The 19,729-nt window shown below is 50.3% G+C and overlaps 1 protein-coding gene across 2 annotated transcripts in view; it reads left to right on the top strand.

The window, feature by feature from the left end:
• The window catches only part of CACNA1H (calcium voltage-gated channel subunit alpha1 H), a 159,352-nt gene extending 140,531 nt beyond the window's left edge, over positions 1-18,821 (top strand). The window contains exons 28-36 of one of the 2 annotated variants that reach the window (XR_012058231.1): positions 312-445; positions 1,387-1,457; positions 6,014-6,092; positions 7,869-7,990; positions 8,609-8,914; positions 11,542-11,725; positions 14,887-15,065; positions 15,748-18,279; positions 18,443-18,821. Coding sequence is in view for 1 of the 2 variants with exons in the window: in XM_030284645.4 (XP_030140505.4) it covers positions 312-445; positions 1,387-1,457; positions 6,014-6,092; positions 7,869-7,990; positions 8,609-8,914; positions 11,542-11,725; positions 14,887-15,065; positions 15,748-16,821 (2,149 nt within the window). In the remaining variant the exon portion in view is untranslated. Of the gene's footprint in view, positions 1-311; positions 446-1,386; positions 1,458-6,013; positions 6,093-7,868; positions 7,991-8,608; positions 8,915-11,541; positions 11,726-14,886; positions 15,066-15,747 lie in introns of both variants that reach the window. The other variant, XM_030284645.4, reaches the window with a different exon arrangement.
• Positions 18,822-19,729: the final 908 nt, after the last annotated feature.

Below are 19,729 nucleotides of genomic sequence, written 5' to 3'. Positions count from 1 at the left end.
GTATATAAACTTTGAAATAAGAAATATTGATTTAGAAATATTATAGGATAAGACAGATATTGTTGAGAGAAAAACAGAAATAAAGGTAAGTTTTAAAGGATGGTTTTAATAAAAAAAACCCTAAATACTTTAGAGAAATAGAACTATAAAAAATATATTGTATTAAAACTCAAGAGGAGTCATTTTACATAATGAATGCGACAAAGATGCATTTGGGATTTGCTGGTGCCTGTTATTAACATAAAATTCCCTCCTCTTGGATGATCCATGTTGGATAACTGGAATGTTGGGTGTCCTTCCTGTCTCTGTAGGTGGAACCAGCTGGACTTGGCCATAGTCCTGCTGTCCATCGTGGGGATCACCCTGGAGGAGATCGAGATGAACGCTGCCCTGCCCATCAACCCCACCATCATCCGCATCATGCGGGTGCTCCGCATAGCCAGAGGTGTGTCCTGCTCCCGCCACCCCAGGAACCCTCTGGAGATGTGTCCTGCCAGCCCTGCTGGTTCATTTCCAGTGGGGAAGGTGAAATGGCAGCTCAGAGAGCAGCTGGGGGTTCCAAGGGGTTTTCCAGTGGTTGGGTTCTGATTCCAGCATGGGATCACAGAGCTTTTCTCCTGGCCCAGAGCAGGGTGGGAAGTGATGGCAATTAGGGCTTGGGGAGATGATCTTCACTGGTGAGGTGCCTCCCGTTTTCCACAATCCCGTTGGGGTTCTTGTGGGTTTTTCACAGAATCCCAGAATACGAGGTTGGAAGAGACCTCTAAGATCACCAAGTCCAACCTGTGCCCTGACACCACAACCAGACCATAGCACCGAGTGCCACGTCCAGTCTTTTTTTAAACACATCCAGAGATGGTGATTCCACCGCCTCCCTGGGAAGGCAATTCCAGTATTTTATTATTCTTTCAGTGAAAATTTTTTTCCTAATATCCAACCTAAACCTTCCCTGACATAGCTTGAATCTATTTTGTCCATTTTCATAGAATTCCAGGATGGTTTGGCTTGGAAGGGACCTTAAAGCCCATCCCATTCCACCCCTGCCATGGCAGGGACACCTTCCACTATCCCAGCCTGGCCTTGGACACTTCCAGGGATCCAGGGGCAGCCACAGCTTCCTTGGGAATTCTATTTCAGCCCCTCCCCACCCTCCCAGGGAGGAATTCCTTCCCAATATCCCAGATCCCTCTGGCAGTGGGAATGCATTCCCCTTGGGACAGACAGGGGGATGTTCATCCCTGTGGGATGCAGAGAACTCCCCACATGTACAAACAGCAGGAAGAGAGATCTGAACCCTCCCTGCATGACCTGAACCTCGATTTCCTGCCTGGATTTTCCCTGCAATACCCCCCAGCCCTGCTGAGCAGGATTTGCTCCTCATTTCAGTGCTGAAACTGCTGAAAATGGCCACGGGCATGAGAGCTCTGCTGGACACGGTGGTGCAAGCCCTGCCCCAGGTAAGCCCCCAAAATTCCTCCATGCACAGGGTGTTCCCCTTGGGGACAGAAGTGCCTTTGGGGCCTGGGGACAACTCTGTGGTTGGTGGCCTCCACTTGGGGAGGGTCTCAGCTTTCTCCAGGCCGTGGGAGTGGAGTTTTGAGTGGCTCATCCTGGAATGTGTTTGATGGGAGAAGCAAAATGATGAGAAAAGAGTTCCCAGAGAGCCAATTCCTGTAGGCAGGAATTGTACAAACCCCAGATTTCACTGTCAAATTTGGGAAACACCAGCAGGGACAGAGAAGGATGCTGGAGAAAGCTCCGGGGTTTTCCAACTCAGAGTTTTATTTGGGAGGCAGGAAAAAACCACAGTTATTGACAGAGGTGCTGCAGCCTTGGAAAGGCAAATTGGGGAGATGCTTCTGATGGTTAAAATCTTGATTTGGGGTCACCAAATTCTCCTGAGCTGCAAGAGAAACAACAACACTTCCAGACTTAGGGAATTTGATAGGATCCTGCAAGTGTTCACTTTCTGGAACCTCATTTTATGGATCTGAAAAAAGAAGGAAAGGAACTTTTTGCTGGCTTTCTGTCCTCCATCAGAATTCCAAGGTGTTTGTGTTTGGGTGGTTTTTTATTTTTTTTAATTTTATCCTTTTTAAGGTGTGTTCTGCTCGTTTGTGGGTGTGTTGGTGTGAGCTCTGATTGTTCAGTGTTGGAGTTACCTCAGATTAACCCTGCCCATCCCAATTCCCTGGATCCCAGGGGCAGCCAAGGGCAGACCCCATGTGGGTGGGAGTCTCCTCCAGAGGATGAGTGGCCACAAAAGAACCAGCAGCAAACATGGAATTACCCAAAAACACCCCTGGGGCTCAGTTCCTAAGTGCAAAGCAACCCACAATCTATTCCAGGAGAGCTGGAAAATGGGGGATTTCTTTTCTTTGCAAAGACCCCTTTGCTTTGCTCTTCATCATTGCCATGAAGATGTTTCTAATCCCAGCATTTGCCCTTTACCATCCAGATTTCCTTAAGGATTTGGGTTGAGGCTAAAGCAGGGATTTACCAGCCTGGCCCCTGGGCTGGCATTTGAAGAAATCCTTGGATTTGTGTCTGGTTTTCAATTTACAAAGCATTGTCACCACAGCCTGTATTTTCTCTCCCTCCTTGTTTTCTGTCCTCCCCCCCACCCCCCAAACAATAGGGTGGCTCCAGGCCAGGTTTTTGGTTTCCTTGGGGTGTTCTTGCAGTTTGCATTCCCAGCAAGGTCTCTTGTCAAGGGAAAACCCCAGGGATATTCCCAGCAGATCTCGTGCAGATAAAAAAATGCCACTTTGGTCTCCAGTGAAGCTCAGAAAATGAGAAGGGAATTTTAAGAAGAGCTCTCTGACAACCATCACTCTTCATAAAGCTGCAGCTTTCATTTCCAAGGCAGGGCATGAGTTCATAGCCTAATTAAATTAGCATCCTAAAACCACAGCTGGAAAATCCTCATAGAATGTGGTTTCCAAGTGACAAAAAAAAGCTAATTTAATGTTTATTCATTCAGGTTTGGGGGGAAATTCTTTGTCTGGTGTGTGAAGAATGCCCATTTATGGGCTGAGGATGACAAGGAACTGTCACTGCATTTCTGGGGGGTGATTTTCATCAGCTTTGGATTTGGTTTTTATTCAGCAATTTGAGTAACACTCAGAGAACCAATTATCCCCAAATTTGGGAGAATGTAGCATTTTGATCCAGGATTGTCACAGGATTAATCTGCTCTTGGGATTTCAGACTGAGCTTGAGCTGCTCTTTTCAGACTGTTCCTGCCCTGCTCCTTGTGTGGTAACCTCTGTCTGCCAGGTCAAAGACCTTCTCCTCCACCTGATCTGTGGAAAAAAATGAGATGGAGAAGAGGGAAAAAAAAATGAGGAGAGGCCGCAGAGACAGAAAGAACGATCAGGGAATGATCTCAGATTCTCTGCCCACCTTCTCCATGTCCTCCCAATCCCTGGTTCTTCTTTTAAGGATTCAGTGTTAGGGAATCAGCCATCCCCTGTTGATGGAATACATTCATGTTTATTCTTCCTACTAAAAAAAAAAAAAAAATCTGGTGAGGTTAGTCAGAATTAGCAAGGTTTGGTTTTTCACTGGATGTAATTTTGCTTTTTTCTTGTAGCACTTCTCCTGTTTGGAGCAGTGGTAGATAAAATAATCTCCTGCAGTCTGGTGAACAGGAGAGCAGTGAACTCTAATCTCTCAGTGTGGAGCAGCTTTTCAAGCCCTGCTTCAAGTGTTTTCCTCTTCTTTCTGAGCTCCCGCTCGTTAAGGCTCCATAATGAATTACACCACTCATCCATCACTGATCATTTCCTTGCTCCTGCATCTGGTGGCTGCTGGCTTTGGAAGCAAAGGCTGCTCTCTAAGGCTCCTGCTTGATGGTTTTCCTTTTAGTCCTTTAGTCCTTTTCCTTTAGTCCTTTTCCCATTCCCAGCTTTCCAAAGTCCGTTTCTGGATCAGATCTGGGGTATTTCCAAATCCCTTCCTGTATCAGATTTGGGTTAAAATGCCTCTGGTGGAATTGAATCCCCCAGCAATCACTGCTGATCTGCCACAGCTCTTCCTGGTGGAGGACAGCTGGAATCCAGCCCAATTCCCACCCTCCAACAACAGTAAGAGGTGGAACTTCCCTATCAGAAGATCTGGGTTGTTTTCCCTTCTCTGGTCTCCCTTGATCCGTGGATGGCACATTAATTCCCTGCAGGCTGTACAAGGGACTCCTCTGTCTTCAAAAGCTTGGAACTGCCCCCACAGGCACTCTGTGCAAGGAAAGATTGAAGAACTCTTCATTCCAGCAGAGCCCTGAAGGGCAGGACCTGGATTTGCTCCTGTCCAGGAGTTTATCTCCTTTTGGTGCCGTCATTCCCGGATTTATCTCAGTTTGAGCTCCTGGAGAGGTTCCTGGCATTGTCCCACAGATGGTGGGGGACAAAACCAACAACCTGCCTTTGGCAGCCCCTGGAGAGCCACAGGGATGGGAATGTGTGAGCAGGCAGCACCTGGTAATAACCCCCACGTTACCCTCAATTCTTTGAATTTCCATCAATGCCATAAGTTTCCAGGCTGATTTTTCAGGCATCAAAATCCTCAGGCTCCTCAGAGCAAAAATCCAACACCCTCTTCTGTTACCTCAACCTCGAAAGTTTGTTTATCCCTTTTATTTTAATTCCCTGTAATTATTTGCTCATTTGCCTCCCCAGCAGTGTGCGTGGTGTGTTTGTGCTTGTGCCTGCTCCTTTCTAATGGCTCCCAAACCATCAGTGGTCCAGCAGACACGAGTAGCAAAAGCTATTCCAGAAGGCAGCAGAGGCAGAAGAAATAACCCAGCCCAGCCATCCACATCCCTGTTTTTATCTTTATTATTCCCTGGAGGATTGTAATAATGTTAGGGAAATTGCAGAGCCAGTTTAGGCTTTATAGCAGTTACAGCCTGCACTGGGTGATTGGACTATTCCCATTTCTTTAATATAAAAAAAATCCCCTCTTTCATCAGCAAGAGCTGTGTTAATTTTATAATGACAGATACCACACTGATAAACTTTCTGATTAAATTAAGCACAGTACAAATAACAAAAAAAAAAAAAAAAAAAAAAATCAAAAACTGTGGCTGTGACACCTCAGAGAAGAAAACTCTCCCAGACTCAGAGTTCACTAAAATGCACCTCAGAGATCAGGAATCCCTGGGCCTGACTGCCTGGATCACCTCCTAGCTCCTTGTTTTTTAGGGATAAAATCCTGCTGGGGGTGCAGAGAACTCACTTTGTCTCAGTTGGAAGCTGCTAACAGAGAGATTAAAGTGGCAGCAGAGACAAATGTGAGCAGGTGGGAGCAGGTCAGGTCACTCTGCCCTTCGTGTTCTCTGCCTGAATCACCAAAACTCTGCTCCAGGAGATGTTCTTGAGGCTTGGATTCCGTGCTGGGATGGGATCCAGCACGGAGAGCTGTGATGCTGGTGGTGTGAAGAGCTTTTGTGCTGTTTTCATGTCACTTGTCACCCCCTTCAGCCACCCTGGGGAGCTTGGAACCCCTCCAGCAGCACCTGGAGCTGCCAGTGCTGCTGTTTGGGATAAGGATTTTCCTGTGGGACACGGAAAAAGCTAAAATCCAGGAAATTCTTGTTGAGAAGGGCCTGTAAAGGAAAATACTCAGAGAGTTCTCCTCTCCCTGGAGCACTGCAAGCCCTCCATGCCAGTGAAACCTTTGGAAATCAGCTCCTCTCCTGACTTGCTGCTGCCTCAGAGTCCCAGGAAAGGAAAAGCCCCAAACCCAAACCAGAGCCCAGGTCCCACAACTGCCCTGGGGTGGCCAAATCCCAGACGAGTGGAGGGTGATGGAGAACCTGCTGCTTCCCCCAAGGGCATTTCTGCTCACAAAGAACTCCCTAGGCCCCAAAAAGCAGAATTCTGACAGGTCCCAGGGGAAATCTGATTTGCCTCTGGCCCCCCATCCCTGCTGTGCTTGTGTTGAAAATGTGATGGAGTGATTTCATTCATGACCTCGACTTGCCTGACCCTTGTTCTGCTTTCTCCTTGTGTAGGTAGGGAACCTTGGCCTACTTTTTATGCTCCTGTTTTTTATCTATGCTGCCCTGGGAGTGGAATTGTTTGGCAAGCTGGGTGAGTAATGGGCCTGGGGCCGCTCGCTTCATCCGGTTGGTGTTTATTTGGTATCTGGCTGCTTCCTTTTCTCCCTCTCTCGCTCATTCTTGGGCCTTCCTTAGCTTCACACTCCTGTTCTGAAGATGGACGTTTTCTCTTGACCTCAGGGTCACAGCTGACACAAGAGGATGGAACACAGAACCTTTCTGACACACACACACACACAATTCAGGGCTTTGGCCAACGCCACCCTTGGCTGGAGAGGAACTCTTTGCTCTTTAAATATCATTGCCCAGCATGGATGTGTTCAAGTTTGCTACTGGAGACAGAACACGAGCCTGCAGAGCTGGATGGGGATCAGATTCCTGCTGGAGAGATGCCACCATAAACACGTCCCTGCTCAGAGCTTCCCCCACAGCCCATCAGCTCTCTGCACTTGGCTGCCACTGCTCCTCCAGCTCCTCTGCCCCGTGTTCTCAGCATCACCTTCCCCTCTCTCCATCAATCAGGAGGCACCCAGTGCTTCCTGCTTGTCCAGCATCAATTAATCCTCCACTCTGAGGATCCTGCAGCTGCTCAGGAAGGTCACTAAAACCAGAGCAAAGCCCAGCCTTGCCCAGCCTGGAAAATGCTGTTGGAGGGAGCTGTGTCTGCATCCTCGGCATTTCCATCCCAATTAGAGCTCCAGGAGCACCAGAAGGGCCCTTCCTGAGCAGAGTTTATGGCTGTCATTAATCCCCTTTATGAGCCCAGCCCTCTGCTCAGATTACAAGTGCCTGAGAGCAGAATAATTCTTTCAACCAAAACCAAATTATTTTTCAGTCTCTCACAAATTCCGGGGAAAGAATTAGTTCTGCACCCACCCTAAGTGAAACAGTGTAGGTTTATATTCCATCCCTGGAGCTATGGGTGCATTTGTTCAGTCACAGGGGTGAAAAATGGCTCTTCTGGTGTTCCCACACACACCTGGGTAATGCCAGCCCAGGGAACCCCACTGGGGCAGGACTCTGCTTCCCAGCCCAATTTAATGGGAATATTCCCTCCATTTTTTCCTGATCAGTCCATGCCAGCCACAAGAACCATCAGCCCTTTCTCCCCCAGGACTGGTCATTTTTGGGTTTTTCTTGGATTTTTTTCTTTTGTTTTTCCTTCCAATTTACCTTGGAATAATTACCTAAGACTGAAATGCCCAACCAAGAGCCATTGCTGCCTGTCCTAATGGATATTTAACGAGGCTGTGTTTTATGGGAAGATGGATATTTCATATGTTCAATTTACATTCATTAGGCTATTAATTCTCGGGGGGAAAATGTCAAATTGCTCCACTTTATCTCAGTGAAAATATCCCTCATGGTGGATGTTAAAAATCATCAAGGCAAGGGCGCAATCAACAGGAAAACAGACAAAGGAGGCTGTAGAGCAGGAGTAAAGAAAATCACAGAAAGCAGAAGATCATGGAATGGTTTGGGTTAAAAATTACTTTAAAGCCCATCCAGTGCCACCCTTGCCATGGGCAGGGACACCTTCCATTAGCCCAGCTTGCTCCAAACCCTGTCCAACATGGCCTTGAATGTTTTCAGGGATGAGAATTCCACCAGCACCATTTCCACCCCTCCTGCTGTCCCGAAAACACCTTTCCCCCTGTCCCCCCTGCTCCTCCTCAGTGGGATGTCACCACCCCCTGGTGCCATAAATCCACGGGACATAGCTCAGGGTGCCACCCCCAGCTTTGGGGGCTGCTGTGGATAATCCAGCATGGCTTGGCTGATGTGCTGCTCCTTCCCTGCCCCACAGATTGCAGTGAGGAGAATCCCTGTGAAGGCCTGAGCCGCCACGCCACCTTCACCAACTTCGGCATGGCCTTCCTCACCCTCTTCAGGGTGTCCACAGGGGACAACTGGAACGGGATCATGAAGGTGTGTGCAGTCTCTGGGTGCTTCCTCCTCTCTGGAAGGCTGTAGGTACAGTTTTCAAACCAATTTAGGCAACTCTTGGGTGCAAACAAAAATGTTTCCTCTTAAAACATCAAAATGGGACTTCCTGATAAAAAAGCCAGGTGTGTTTTCAAGATTTGTCCTAAGTCTCACCCAGCCTGAAGCTTTGTTCTTGGATATAATAGTGAAGGAAAATTAGGCCAGGTTTTTGACTGGGAGGAGTAACCATGGGCTCTGTGTGCTGTGCCTTTGGGATGTGTCACAGAATCACAGGATCTTGGAATGGTTTGGGCTGGAAGGGACCTTAAAGCTCATCCAGTTCCACCCCCTGCCATGGGCAGGGACACCTTCCACTACCCCAGGTTGCTCCATGCTCTGTCCAACATGACCTGGAACACTGCAGGAGATAAGAAATCCCAAACTTCTGGGCAGCCCTTTCCCCTCTTCGTAGGCGCCGTGCTTCACGATCCCTGTATTTTATCTGTTTCGGTCGTACCCATTTTGTGTCCTTTTGGTATTTCTGCACCTGGAGGCCGAGCAGAGCCTCCCTAATGCCTGCCCTGATGTCACCAATGTCACCAATGTCCCCCCGTGCTGCAGGACACACTGCGGGAGTGCACGCGGGAGGACAAGCACTGCCTCAGCTACCTGCCCGTCATCTCCCCCGTCTACTTCGTCACCTTCGTCCTCATCGCCCAGTTCGTGCTGGTCAATGTGGTGGTGGCAGTGCTGATGAAGCACCTGGAGGAGAGCAACAAGGAGGCCAAGGAGGACGCCGAGATGGACGCTGAGATCGAGCTGGAGATGTCCCGAGGGAGCGGCGGGAGCAGGAGCGCGGCCGTGGCCGCCGAGAGCCGAGCGCTGCACGGGAACCTGGAGCACGCCAAGGGCAAGCAGCAAGCGCTGGTGAGAGCTGGGGTGGGGAGGGGATGGGTCCCAGCCTGAGCTGCAGATTCCACCCAGGCAGGTGGCACAGGGGGAGGCAAGGAGCTGTCCCAGCCCCTGCTGTAAATCAGGTGAACCTGGTGGGAAGAAATGCTGTCTGACTCCAGCTCAGGAGGCTGAATGAGTTCTGTATTATAACTATAATATAACACATTAATATACTATTTAAAAGAGATACTAAAACTACAAACCTACTTTTTCTAACTCCCATATCTAACTCACAACCCGTGACCCTCTCAAGTCCAGCCCCAGGTGGGTTGGATTGGGTTGGATTGGATTGGATTGGGTTGGATTGGATTGGATTGGATTGGATTGGATTGGGTTGGATTGGATTGGATTGGATTGGATTGGATTGGATTGGATTGGATTGGATTGGATTGGATTGGATTGGATTGGATTGGATTGGGTTGGATTGGATTGGGTTGGGTTGGATTGGATTGGATTGGATTGGATTGGATTGGATTGGATTGGATTGGATTGGATTGGATTGGATTGGCCACCAGGCTCAAACAATCCTCACCAGAATCCAACCAAGCACTCACCCCAGGGAAACAATTCTCCAAACACATTCCACATGGGAAAAACAAGGAGCAGAAATAGTAATTGTTTTTGCTTTCTTTCTTCTGTGCTCCTCTATGAAAAATCCTGAGAAAAGAAGAATGTGCCTGGCACACAGCCCCTACAGCAGGGATGTCACCACCACCCCATGTCCTGAGGCAGCTCCCAGGGCTCCTGGAGGTGGAAGGTGCTGGAAAAGTTATCCTGGCCATTATTCCAGGGGAAGGTTCAAAGTCCATCTCTCAACTTCATTCTCAAGTTGTGGATTTTAAGTTCAGAGCCATAAAAGCCACAGGTCCCTGTCCTGCTGTCCCAGCCAGTCCTTATCATTTTTTCAGGGCAGCAATCCCAAAAGTCCTGGGAATGCTGTCACTGGGAGCCCTGGCACCTCCAGCATGGGATGGGATAAATTCCCTTCACGTGGCCACTGTTTAATCCCACTTTGGGATTTCCAGAGGATCCCCCAGCAATTCAATGCTTCTGTAAACCTGCAGCTCCCCATGGCTCTGCTTAGGACATGGAGAATTTGGGAATTATCAGAGCCCCTCAGCAAGGAGCTGCCAGTTCCTGGGTTGATTTTTGGAGGTTCCTGCGTTGATTTTTGGAGGTTCCTGTGCTGAGTTTTGGAGCTTCCTGGGTTGCTTTTTGGAGCTTCCTGGGTTGCTTTTCAGAGGTTCCTGTGTTGATTTTTGGAGGCTTCTGCGCTGAGTTTTGGAGGTTCCTGGGTTGATTTTTGGAGATTCCTGCGCTGATTTTTGGACATTCCTGGGTTGTTTTTTGGAGGTTCCTGGGTTGATTTTTGGGTGTTCCTGGGTTGATTTTTCAGACACTGCCTGCTCTCTGATCCCTATCAGTCCTCCAGGAAAACAATCAGAAGCGCAGGGGGAAGGAGGGCATGAGATAATTGTCTCAGCCCATGTCAGCAGCCTGTGATTAAGAGTGAACATGGAACTGCTTTGTCAACACAATCACAAACAAATCTACCGCGAAATCAGTGGGGGCTTGGAGATTAAATTACATTAAATTAGATTTTTGTGAAATCTATCAGACTCCATTAGGGCGAGGAGAAAGATTTGGTTACACAGCGACGGGGAATTGCCCTTTGAATGTTGCTGCTCACAAACATTCCTGCAGGGAAATGCACTGGTTGCTTTTCTAATTGAGGGAAGGGCACAGGCTCCCTTCACACAGGCTGGGAAGGGGAGACCATCACTTTCACCAACGGGGGCAAAACTCCCCAATCTTTTGTCTTCCTCCTGCAAACAACCCTTCCCTTGTCGGAATCTGTGGGTATTGGTGATTCCGAGATTGTAGAAAGTCTCTGTCTTTCTGCCCCATTGCCAAAGCAGAAGCCATAATTGGTCTGTGCTGGTTTCAAGGTTGTTTATTCTGTTTATCTCTAACATGTTCTGCTGCCCTGCCGCAGCTCTGTCCTGCAGGGCAGCGTGTGGGGCTCTGCCCTCAGTGGGATGGTACAAACATTAAATACCACAAACTACCTGTGCTGGATTTACAATAACGTGCCAATATCTGTCACCTACGTTGGACAGTGTGTCCCCAGCCTAAACCAACAGAAAAATGCCAACACCACAGTGAAACATGGAGGGCATGAAGAAGGAGAAAAAGGACAAGGCACACCCAATTTCCTCCATCTTGTCCCCTTTGGACCCCTTATCTAGAATCCTAAAATTTTACTTTTGCACCCCTGCCACACTTAATTATTACTCATATCAAACACTCAGAGCTTGTAATTCACCCTGTAAGATTGAAAACTCTTTTCCATGGACAGAGATCACAGCCAGTGTCTCTGGGGGCTCTGTCCAGGGGGGTTCCTGACCCCTGCCAGGGTCCCAGGGCAGCCAGAGGGAAGCCCTGGATTCCCACAACAAGACAAAACAAACCTTCACTCTCAGAGTCAGTTCTGAAAGCACAGAACATAATATCAAACATAAACAGAACCCACAATGGGGGATACAAACACCATAACGTCACCCCATGACGCCCCATCTCCCTCTCCCGTTGCTCTGCAGGGCGCTGCAGCCTCGCTGGGGGCCCAGGACTCCCAGAACCTGCTGACAGTCCGGAAGATCTCCGTGTCCCGCATGCATTCCCTGCCCAACGACAGCTACATGTTCCGGCCCGTCACGCCGGCCACGGCCCCGCTGCCCCTGCACGAGGTGGAGATGGAAACCTACCCCTGCAAAGCCCAAAGAGGTACCACCCTCACTGCTTCCCCTGCTCTGGGGCAAAGTTTTGGGTTCCTCGCCACAAGAAGGATGTGGAAGGGCTGCAGCGTGTCCAGGGAAGGGGATGCAGCACCAGGAGAAGCTTGGGGGGGATCAGCTTGGAGAAACTCAGGGGGAAACTTCTCACTCCGCACAAATCCCTGATAGGATGGGGTAGGGCCGGGTTCTGCTCCCAGGGAATGGCGCCAGGATGAGAGGAAACAGCCTCAAGTTCTGCCAGGGGAGGTTTGGTTTGGATATCAGGGAAAATTTCTTCAGTGGAAGGATGTTCAAGCATCAGAACAGGCTCCCAGGGCAGTGGTGGTGTCATCATCCCTGGCAGCGTTCAAAAAAACTGTGGATCTGACACGTGGGGACTTGATTTAGCACTGGCCTTGGCAGTGCTGGATTAATGCCTTGGCAGTGCTGGATTAATGGCTGGAATCCGTGGTCTTTTCCAATCTTTGCAACTCCGTGATTACAAGTATGGGTCAGGAGCTGCACTGGGGGTTCAGTGGGGAGCGACCAAGCCAAGCATGGCCTGAGCAGGGCTCGATCCCATCAGCACCACAGTGGTCTCCCACACCCTGCATCGTTCCACGTTCCCATCCCTCCCCCAGCAGCAAGCTCAGAGGTTTGGGGAGAAGCAAAGCTCCCCAGCACAGGTTTTTAGCTGAGGGAAAGGGAGCTGTGCATTCCCTCTGTCTCCTCCTCAATAACATCCCCAGGAATAAAAGCCAGAGCTGGGATTGCTTCCAGCACAATTCCTCGTGTTTCAGGCAGGCTGCAGCCTCGGGGCAGTGCCTTCCAGCAGCACACCTGGAGTTCAGAGCTGCAGGAGTTTCTGTGGGAGCAGAAAGATCAGAAACCACTCTCTGCTTCTTCCCGAGCCCAGCCCTGTAGTGAATGTCATGGCATCACAGAGCCTTTGAGGGGGCATTCATCCTCTGCATCCCAGCACATTTCCCTGAAAATGCCTTTCTGTCTCTTCTGTCGAGCTGCTTTGAAGGGGAAATTGTTGGAATTTTGGATGCTGAGAATTTTAGATTTTTTTTTTTATGTTGATAGATTTTGATTTTTAAGAGAGTATTGTATTTAATTTGAAGTTGTAGAGAAAGTTTTTAAAATTTAATTATAGAATTGACATTATGAGTGTGTAGTTTGATTAGAACTGTATAATATATAGTGGGAAATTTAGAGTTTAAGGTTTTAAAATATAGTGATATATGTAAAGTAAAACAGAGGCTTTAGAGTGGAGGTTGGGGTTTTTTTTAATTTTTTTTATGGGTTTGGGCAGTATTCTGTAATTGGATAGAAAAGTTTATACTGTGGGATATGAGGGATCAGTCAGTAGGTTAAAAGTAAAAATACAACAGGAAATCGATCTGAAACACAATCTCTGCCTCCCTAAAAGCACACGTGCTCCTGGAGGGGCTCCCAGGAACTTTTCCCAGCCTGGTTCCCTTTGATCCAGCACGGTTTGAAACGCCAGAGCTGCCCAGTGGGTTTGCAAACCCTGATTTGCTCTGATTTCCTTGGGAGAAGGAACTCTGTGTTTGTTCAGACACTCTGGTAGCCAGGTCATGTTCTCTGCTCGGTGTTTATTGTTATTTCACCTGCAAATTCCTCGTGAAGGAAAGAAAACAGAGGTTGAGTTTCACAGGCGGCCTCCTGGAGATGCTTTTCATCCCTGGAGTGGCTGCAAAGCAGGATTTATATCCACATAAAACTGCTGGCCTGTTGGCAGGGGTGGGTAGAGCCCACCAAGGATTCTCTGATGTTTCCTAAATTCCTCAATTTCTCTCCAGGAGCACTGAAGGGATGGATATGATGGATATGACTTTACCTGGTGGTAAAACCTGCAGCACCCCGAGCTGTGCTGCTCCTGAGCTGCCCAAACTCTGCTTCAAGTCACAGATCCATAAATTATATCCAAGTTACACTGAGCCCATGGAGACTTCTATGAGTGTTTCCATGGGCTTCAGGATGTCAGATCTTCTCCCAGTACTCCTCTGACCACACAGTGAAAATTTTGTGGGATGAGCAGATCTGGGGATATTTTGGTTTTAGATGCAGTTTGCTGATTTCCTAGAAAAAAACAGAGAAAAAATATCCAACCTCAGAGATCTTCAGTGTTCCTGGACATCCAGTTTGGAGGGGGTTTGGGTTTCCTATATGAGAGCTCGATGGAAAGTTTCCAACAGGAGGAAATTCCAGCTGAGGACAGGGAGTGGAGCATTGGATCTGGGTTTTATGACCGTTATTGTGACAGGCTTTATGACAGAGTTTTCCTGCATCATAAAAAGCATTTTATAAAGCCTGGAATAGCACATGACCAGCACCGGCTCTGCCTGAAACTCTGGTTCTAGGAGAGCCCAAAAAAATCCTGGGGAGAAGCGGGGTGGGGGTGGGAATTCCTTCTGTGGTGTTCTGGAGAAAAGCTCCAAAATAAAAATTATTAAACACTCACTTTTCTTTGTCCCCACCAACAAATCTGTCTGTGAAATGCAACTGTGATGTGTCTGGATGGCTTTTGTCAGGGGCTCAAGTTCCCTGACCCCTGGGTGAGGTCTCTTGGGGTGATGGATGATGGTGTTTGCAGCACGGAGCTGGGCAGCACTGGGGGAACAGACACTGGGTTTCAAACTAATGAGGACAATAAATCCTGCAGCCCAAAACCAGAGATGATCTTTCAAACAACTCCCAAGTGCAGAAAAGCAGCACCATGGATGGGCTGGGGAGGAGGGATGGCCTTCAGACCCAGGCTTTGGAAAGAGAGAGGTTGCACAGCTCAGGGCTGTCCGAGCACTTGGAGCAGCTCCTGGAGGGACCACGCGGAGCTGAGCTGTGCCTTGGGGACAGCCCCTGCTGGTGGCTGGGCTGGGTGGGAGAACTGCCCTGGGCCTGCAGAAGTTGTAGAATATCCTCAGTTAGAAGGAATCCACAAAGATGAGAGTCCCAACATCTGTGAGCTCCCTGCCATCCCTGCTGAGATTCAAAGCAGCAGACAGGACGAGAGACAAGGTTTTTAATCCAAGGTTTATGCTGAGGTTTGGCATTTCAGCCAAGCCCGACAGGTTTTTCCTTCTCCCTCGTGTGTTTACTCCCTTCTTGAAGCTTCTGCTGACTGCTGCCTCTGTCCTGCCCTAGGATCCATCACCTCCATCCGCTCCCAGCCCGTGGCTGGCAGCTCCTCGCTGCGGGTGCCCTCGGAGGCGCTGCCGGCGGCCGCGCGCTGCCCCGGCCACGAAGGGCGGCACCGCTGGAAGGGCCTGGCCCCCCACGGCACCCCCCGATCTCCTGCTCTCAGCAAGCTGCTCTGCAGACAGGTGAGGGGTCACCAGCGCCCAGAGGTAACTCCTGTGTTGTCACCTGGTTCCTCCCCTTCTCTCCCAGTCCTCTCCTGTGTTGCTTTGCTTGGAGGTAAGAGTGGAATTCCTGTTTCAGAGCGAAACGTGCCGTAAGTTTTAATATATTCCTGTCTTAGCAAGTGGCACATGGATAGGCCCTTTTTCCCTACTTCCATCTTCATGGCTGTGCTATCCCAAGAAATAAAACCTTCTCCATGGGGAGAAGGTGCCCAAATCCATTTTACCAGTGCTGGGAGAGCCCTCCACCGTGATGGGTTGTGCTGGCTCAGGATTTGGGGCTGGAGCAAGACCAGGGCCCAGCAGATGCCAGCCCTGAGCATGAAGACTCCTGCCAGCTAAAGTTTATCCTCTTGCACAGGAGGGTCTGACAGGACTGGCACAATGGGGCAGGGATGAGGTGGGCTGTGTTAGACCCACCAACCATGGGCTCCCCATCCCTGTGAGCGTCCCAGGCCAGCTTGGATGGGGCTTGGAGCAGCCTGGACTGCTGGAAGGTTCCCCTGGCAGGGAGTGGAAGGAGATGAGCTTTAGAACCCCTTCCAACACAACGTGGTTCTATAATTCTGTGCCCATCACTGGAGGTGCTGCTGCCCAGCACATCCCCAGGCTCTCACCCCACTTCTCTCCCCTCCCCTTCCAGGAGGCCGTTCAGACGGACTCGGCGGACGGACAGACTCCAGAGCGCAAAGACAGCCTGCCAGCAGAACCTGGAGAGCCCCAGCCACCAGCAAAGCAGCCCCAGAGCACCCTCACCCCCAGCCCTCTCCATTCCCCGCTCCCGGCCACCCCTCCACACTCTCCCCCATCCTCCCCACACCGGCCCCTCGGCGCCCTGGCACGGAAGCACACGTGTGGCCAGCACGGCGTTCCCAGCCGGCCACCCAGCCCCACCAGCCCCCCCGGCCCCGAGGGCTGCCAGGGCGAGCCCTCAGACCTGGCTGACGAGGAGGTTCGGCACATCAACAGCTCGGCCAAAGACTGGGCAGGGGAGCACTCGGACCCCGGCAGCCGCTCCACCTCGCCCTTCGCCTCCCCGGCCCCGTCCCCCGTGCCCCTCAAGAACTGCAGCACAAGCAGCCTCTCCCGCAAGGAGAAGGACTTGAAGAAGTTCTACAGCACCGACAGCAAAGGCTTCCTCAGCAAGCCCAGCTGGGCCGACGAGCAGCGGCGGCACTCCATCGAGATCTGCCCCTCGGGCTGCGCCTTCCAGGAGCCCGCCGAGGACAAGCAGCGGCCCCCTGGCCACGTCCAGCCAGAGGCCGACCACATCCACGGAGCCCGGAGGAAGAAGAAGATGAGCCCGCCCTGCATTTCTATAGATCCTCCCATGGAGGACGACGGAGCAGCGGCCCCACGCAGCAAAGCCTCCGAGAACACCTTGCTGCGGAGGAGAACCCCGTCCTGCGAGTTCCCGGCCTACCGAGAATCCCTGGAGCTCCCGGAGAGCCGAGGGGAGCACCTCAGCATCCCCAACTTCTCCTTCGAGCAGCTGGACGGCGGCTCCTTGAGCAGCCTCTCGGAGCTGCTGGACAGCGGGCAGTCCACGCCGGCCTCCGTGGACTCGCGGCCGGACGCGGAGCTGAAAAAGCAGGAGCACTTCAAAACTGAGAGGGGCAAAGAGCTGCTGGGCACTGCTGCCAAGAGCCCCCTGCGCAAGCAGGACTTGGGCCCCGTGACTGCTGCCACAGAAGAAGGCACGGATGACCCCGTATAGCTGCTGGGATGGGGGACAAGGGGGGGTCTCAAGGGCTTGTCACCAGCCTGGGGGTGGCTCGTCACCAGGGCTCAGGGGTGGCCGTCACCGGGGCCGTCCCCTCCCTGCGGGCACTCGTTGGGAAGCGCTGTGGAAGTTTGCAAAAAAACCACACACACACACACAGACACACACACACACACGTGAGAAAACAGAAAAGAAACCAAACGAGCGGCTGGGTGAAACCGGGGATGGGGTTTTGGGGGGATTTGGCAAGAGGTTTTGGGGTTTCTTTTCTAAGGGGAAGGTGGAGTTGATGCAGGGGTGGCTTCGTTCCTCCCACCCCGCTCCGTGGCCTCGATCACATTGATTCAGGTCTGGTTGGGATTTGGGGGGATTCTCTTGGGGCTTTGTTGTTTTGTTGAGTTTGTTTTTTGTTTTTTGATTCTTTTTTATTTTAAAGATGCTCAACTTTTCCTGAGGCACCTTTTTGAGCTGTCACGTTACGCTGGAGTGCCTGGGAGCTGGACATTGTCTGTATATCAGCAGTTCTATAAATAAAAATTCTGTATTTGTGAGCTACAAAACGAGGAAACAAACAAACAAACAAAAAAAAAAAACCTGGGAAAAAAAACAGACCCACAAAAACTCTCTCTTCATAATGCACATATTTTTATAGAGAAACAGAGATGCTGTTTTTTGCATTACGTGGGTGGTGTTTCCTTGGGTTTTCTGTGGAATTAATTATTCCAGCCATTGATTTTCCAAATGTTTCTCCTCTTTCCTCGCTTCCCTTCCCTCCACCATCACCCCACCAGATTCTTCTCACAGCTGATGCTTCTGACATCTCGCTCATTTTCTTTTGTACTTTAGAGGTTGTCCTAATTACAGACAAAAAACCAAATCACTACTGAATTGTAGCCAGTGCAATAATAAGTTATTCATTCTTCCTGTCTGTCCAACTGTCCTGTTGCTTTTTTTCCCCTTTTTTTTAAACTGAAATTCAGGTTAAACGTCGCAATAATCTGAACTGACGTGCACAAAGACGGTTTCTTGTGTTACAAAGAGAAAAAAACTAATGAAAAAAAGGAAAAAAATAACTACATTTACAGAGAGATTAAAAAAAAACTGAACAAATAAATAGTAAATTATTTAAGAAATGTATTTTGTTTACTGCAGTTCTAAGTAAATTATTGATACAGTGTGTAAAGGTGTAAAGAGCTGTCGTAGGTGATGTTCTGTGTGAGCATTTAAGGTGATGATTTGTCCTCCTCGTGGCAGAACAACTCCGACCCTCGGAGCAGTTTGCACTCCCTGTCCCTCCCTCCCCATCCCTGGACACCTTCCCTTCCCAAGGCCCTCCCAGAAGCCTCTAGAGGAATCCAGGTCACCTTTTTAACACCACTTTGGGGAAGTTTTTTTTTGCAGCTTTTGGGGTTGATTTTCCTTTTTTACCCTCCTTCCCCACCCCTCCTGCAGGCTGTGTCCATGGCACAGCTTGGCCATGGGAAACAGGAGCAGGACGGAGCCCGTGGCCACCCAGGAGGGAACAATCCCATCCAACACCACTTTGGGGAAGGTTTTTTTGCAACTTTTGGGGTTGATTTTCCTTTTTTACCCTCCTTCCCCACCCCTCCTGCAGTTTCTGTGTCCATGGCACGGCTTGGCCATGGGAAACAGGAGCAGGATGGAGCCCATGGCCACACAGAGGGGAACAAACCCATCCAACACCATTTTGGGGAAGGTTTTTTTGCAACTTTTGGGGTTGATTTTCCTTTTTTACCCTCCTTCCCCACCCCTCCTGCAGGCTGTGTCCATGGCACAGCTTGGCCACGGGAAATTGGAGCAGGACGGAGCCCGTGGCCACCCAGGGGGGGACAAACCCATCCAGCCCTTTCCGTTCGCTTCCTTCCGTGCCGCCTCATATTTATGCCTTCACATTTATCTTCTGTTATCAATGCATCCATTACTCCAAAGGAAATGTATCTTGTTTCACATCTATTAAACTGTATAAACTGGAAGCGTGGCCTCCCTTTGTGCCGCAGCGGGGGGAGCCCAGAGCTGTTCCTCCCGCTCCCAGAGCTCGGCATTCCCCGAAAACTCCTTCCTCCACCTCTCCAAGCTGCAGCCCCCCAGGTGTGAACCATCCCTGCTGGAGCTGGAGGCTTCTCCCACCTCCCCCTGAGCTCGGAGGAGCCCTCACCTCACCTCCATATGTTGATCCGGCTGCTTCCGAGGAGCACCTGCGCCGCTGTAATTAAGAGTCATTTAGAATTACTGTAAATAATGATTCTGTCTCGGTGGGATAGGGAGGAATTCCAGAAAAGAGCCACAAAATCCATGATTAACAGCGCTTTGGGGAGGATGGCAAACTGCTTTGGCTGCAGTTTAAGGAGGGGAGGTGAATCCCTCTGCTCCAGGCTGAGTTGGGGTGGGGGATGCTCCGGGGTGTCCCTCACATCAGGGGACACTCAGGGTGTCATTTACTGCTGGGGTTATTTAGCTTTGCTGGAAAAGGTCTGAATTCCCTTCTGGCCCTGTGCCTGAATTCCCTTCAGGTGGAAAATCCTCTCACCTCGGGGTTGGTGGCTGATGGTGGTGAGGGAGAGAGGAGTGTGGAGCAACGTGGAAGGGCTTGAGGCCATGGCAGTGGTGGGAATGAGTTGGGATATTTGCTCCTGGTTCTGGCTCTGCTCAGCCTGCCACCCTTCCCAAAGCCCTTCCCAAAGCCCTCAAAGCTCATCAGTACCCAAAACAACCCCATGAGCCTGCAGGAACATCCTGGCAGCGTGGGGAGAATCAAACTCAGACTGAATTTCCCAAGAGCAGAGAGTGACCGTGGATTGCTCCCTGATGCCTCTTTTAGGGACACTCACCTGGACTTTGCAGGTGCAAAACCCCCCACAGCTGCATCCCCAAACCTGGCCAT

This window comes from Taeniopygia guttata, chromosome 14, assembly GCF_048771995.1.
Source record: "Taeniopygia guttata chromosome 14, bTaeGut7.mat, whole genome shotgun sequence".
NCBI lineage: Eukaryota > Metazoa > Chordata > Aves > Passeriformes > Estrildidae > Taeniopygia > Taeniopygia guttata.
The sequence above is the reverse complement of the archived record's forward strand: the minus strand, read 5'-3'. Positions and strand labels throughout refer to the sequence as shown.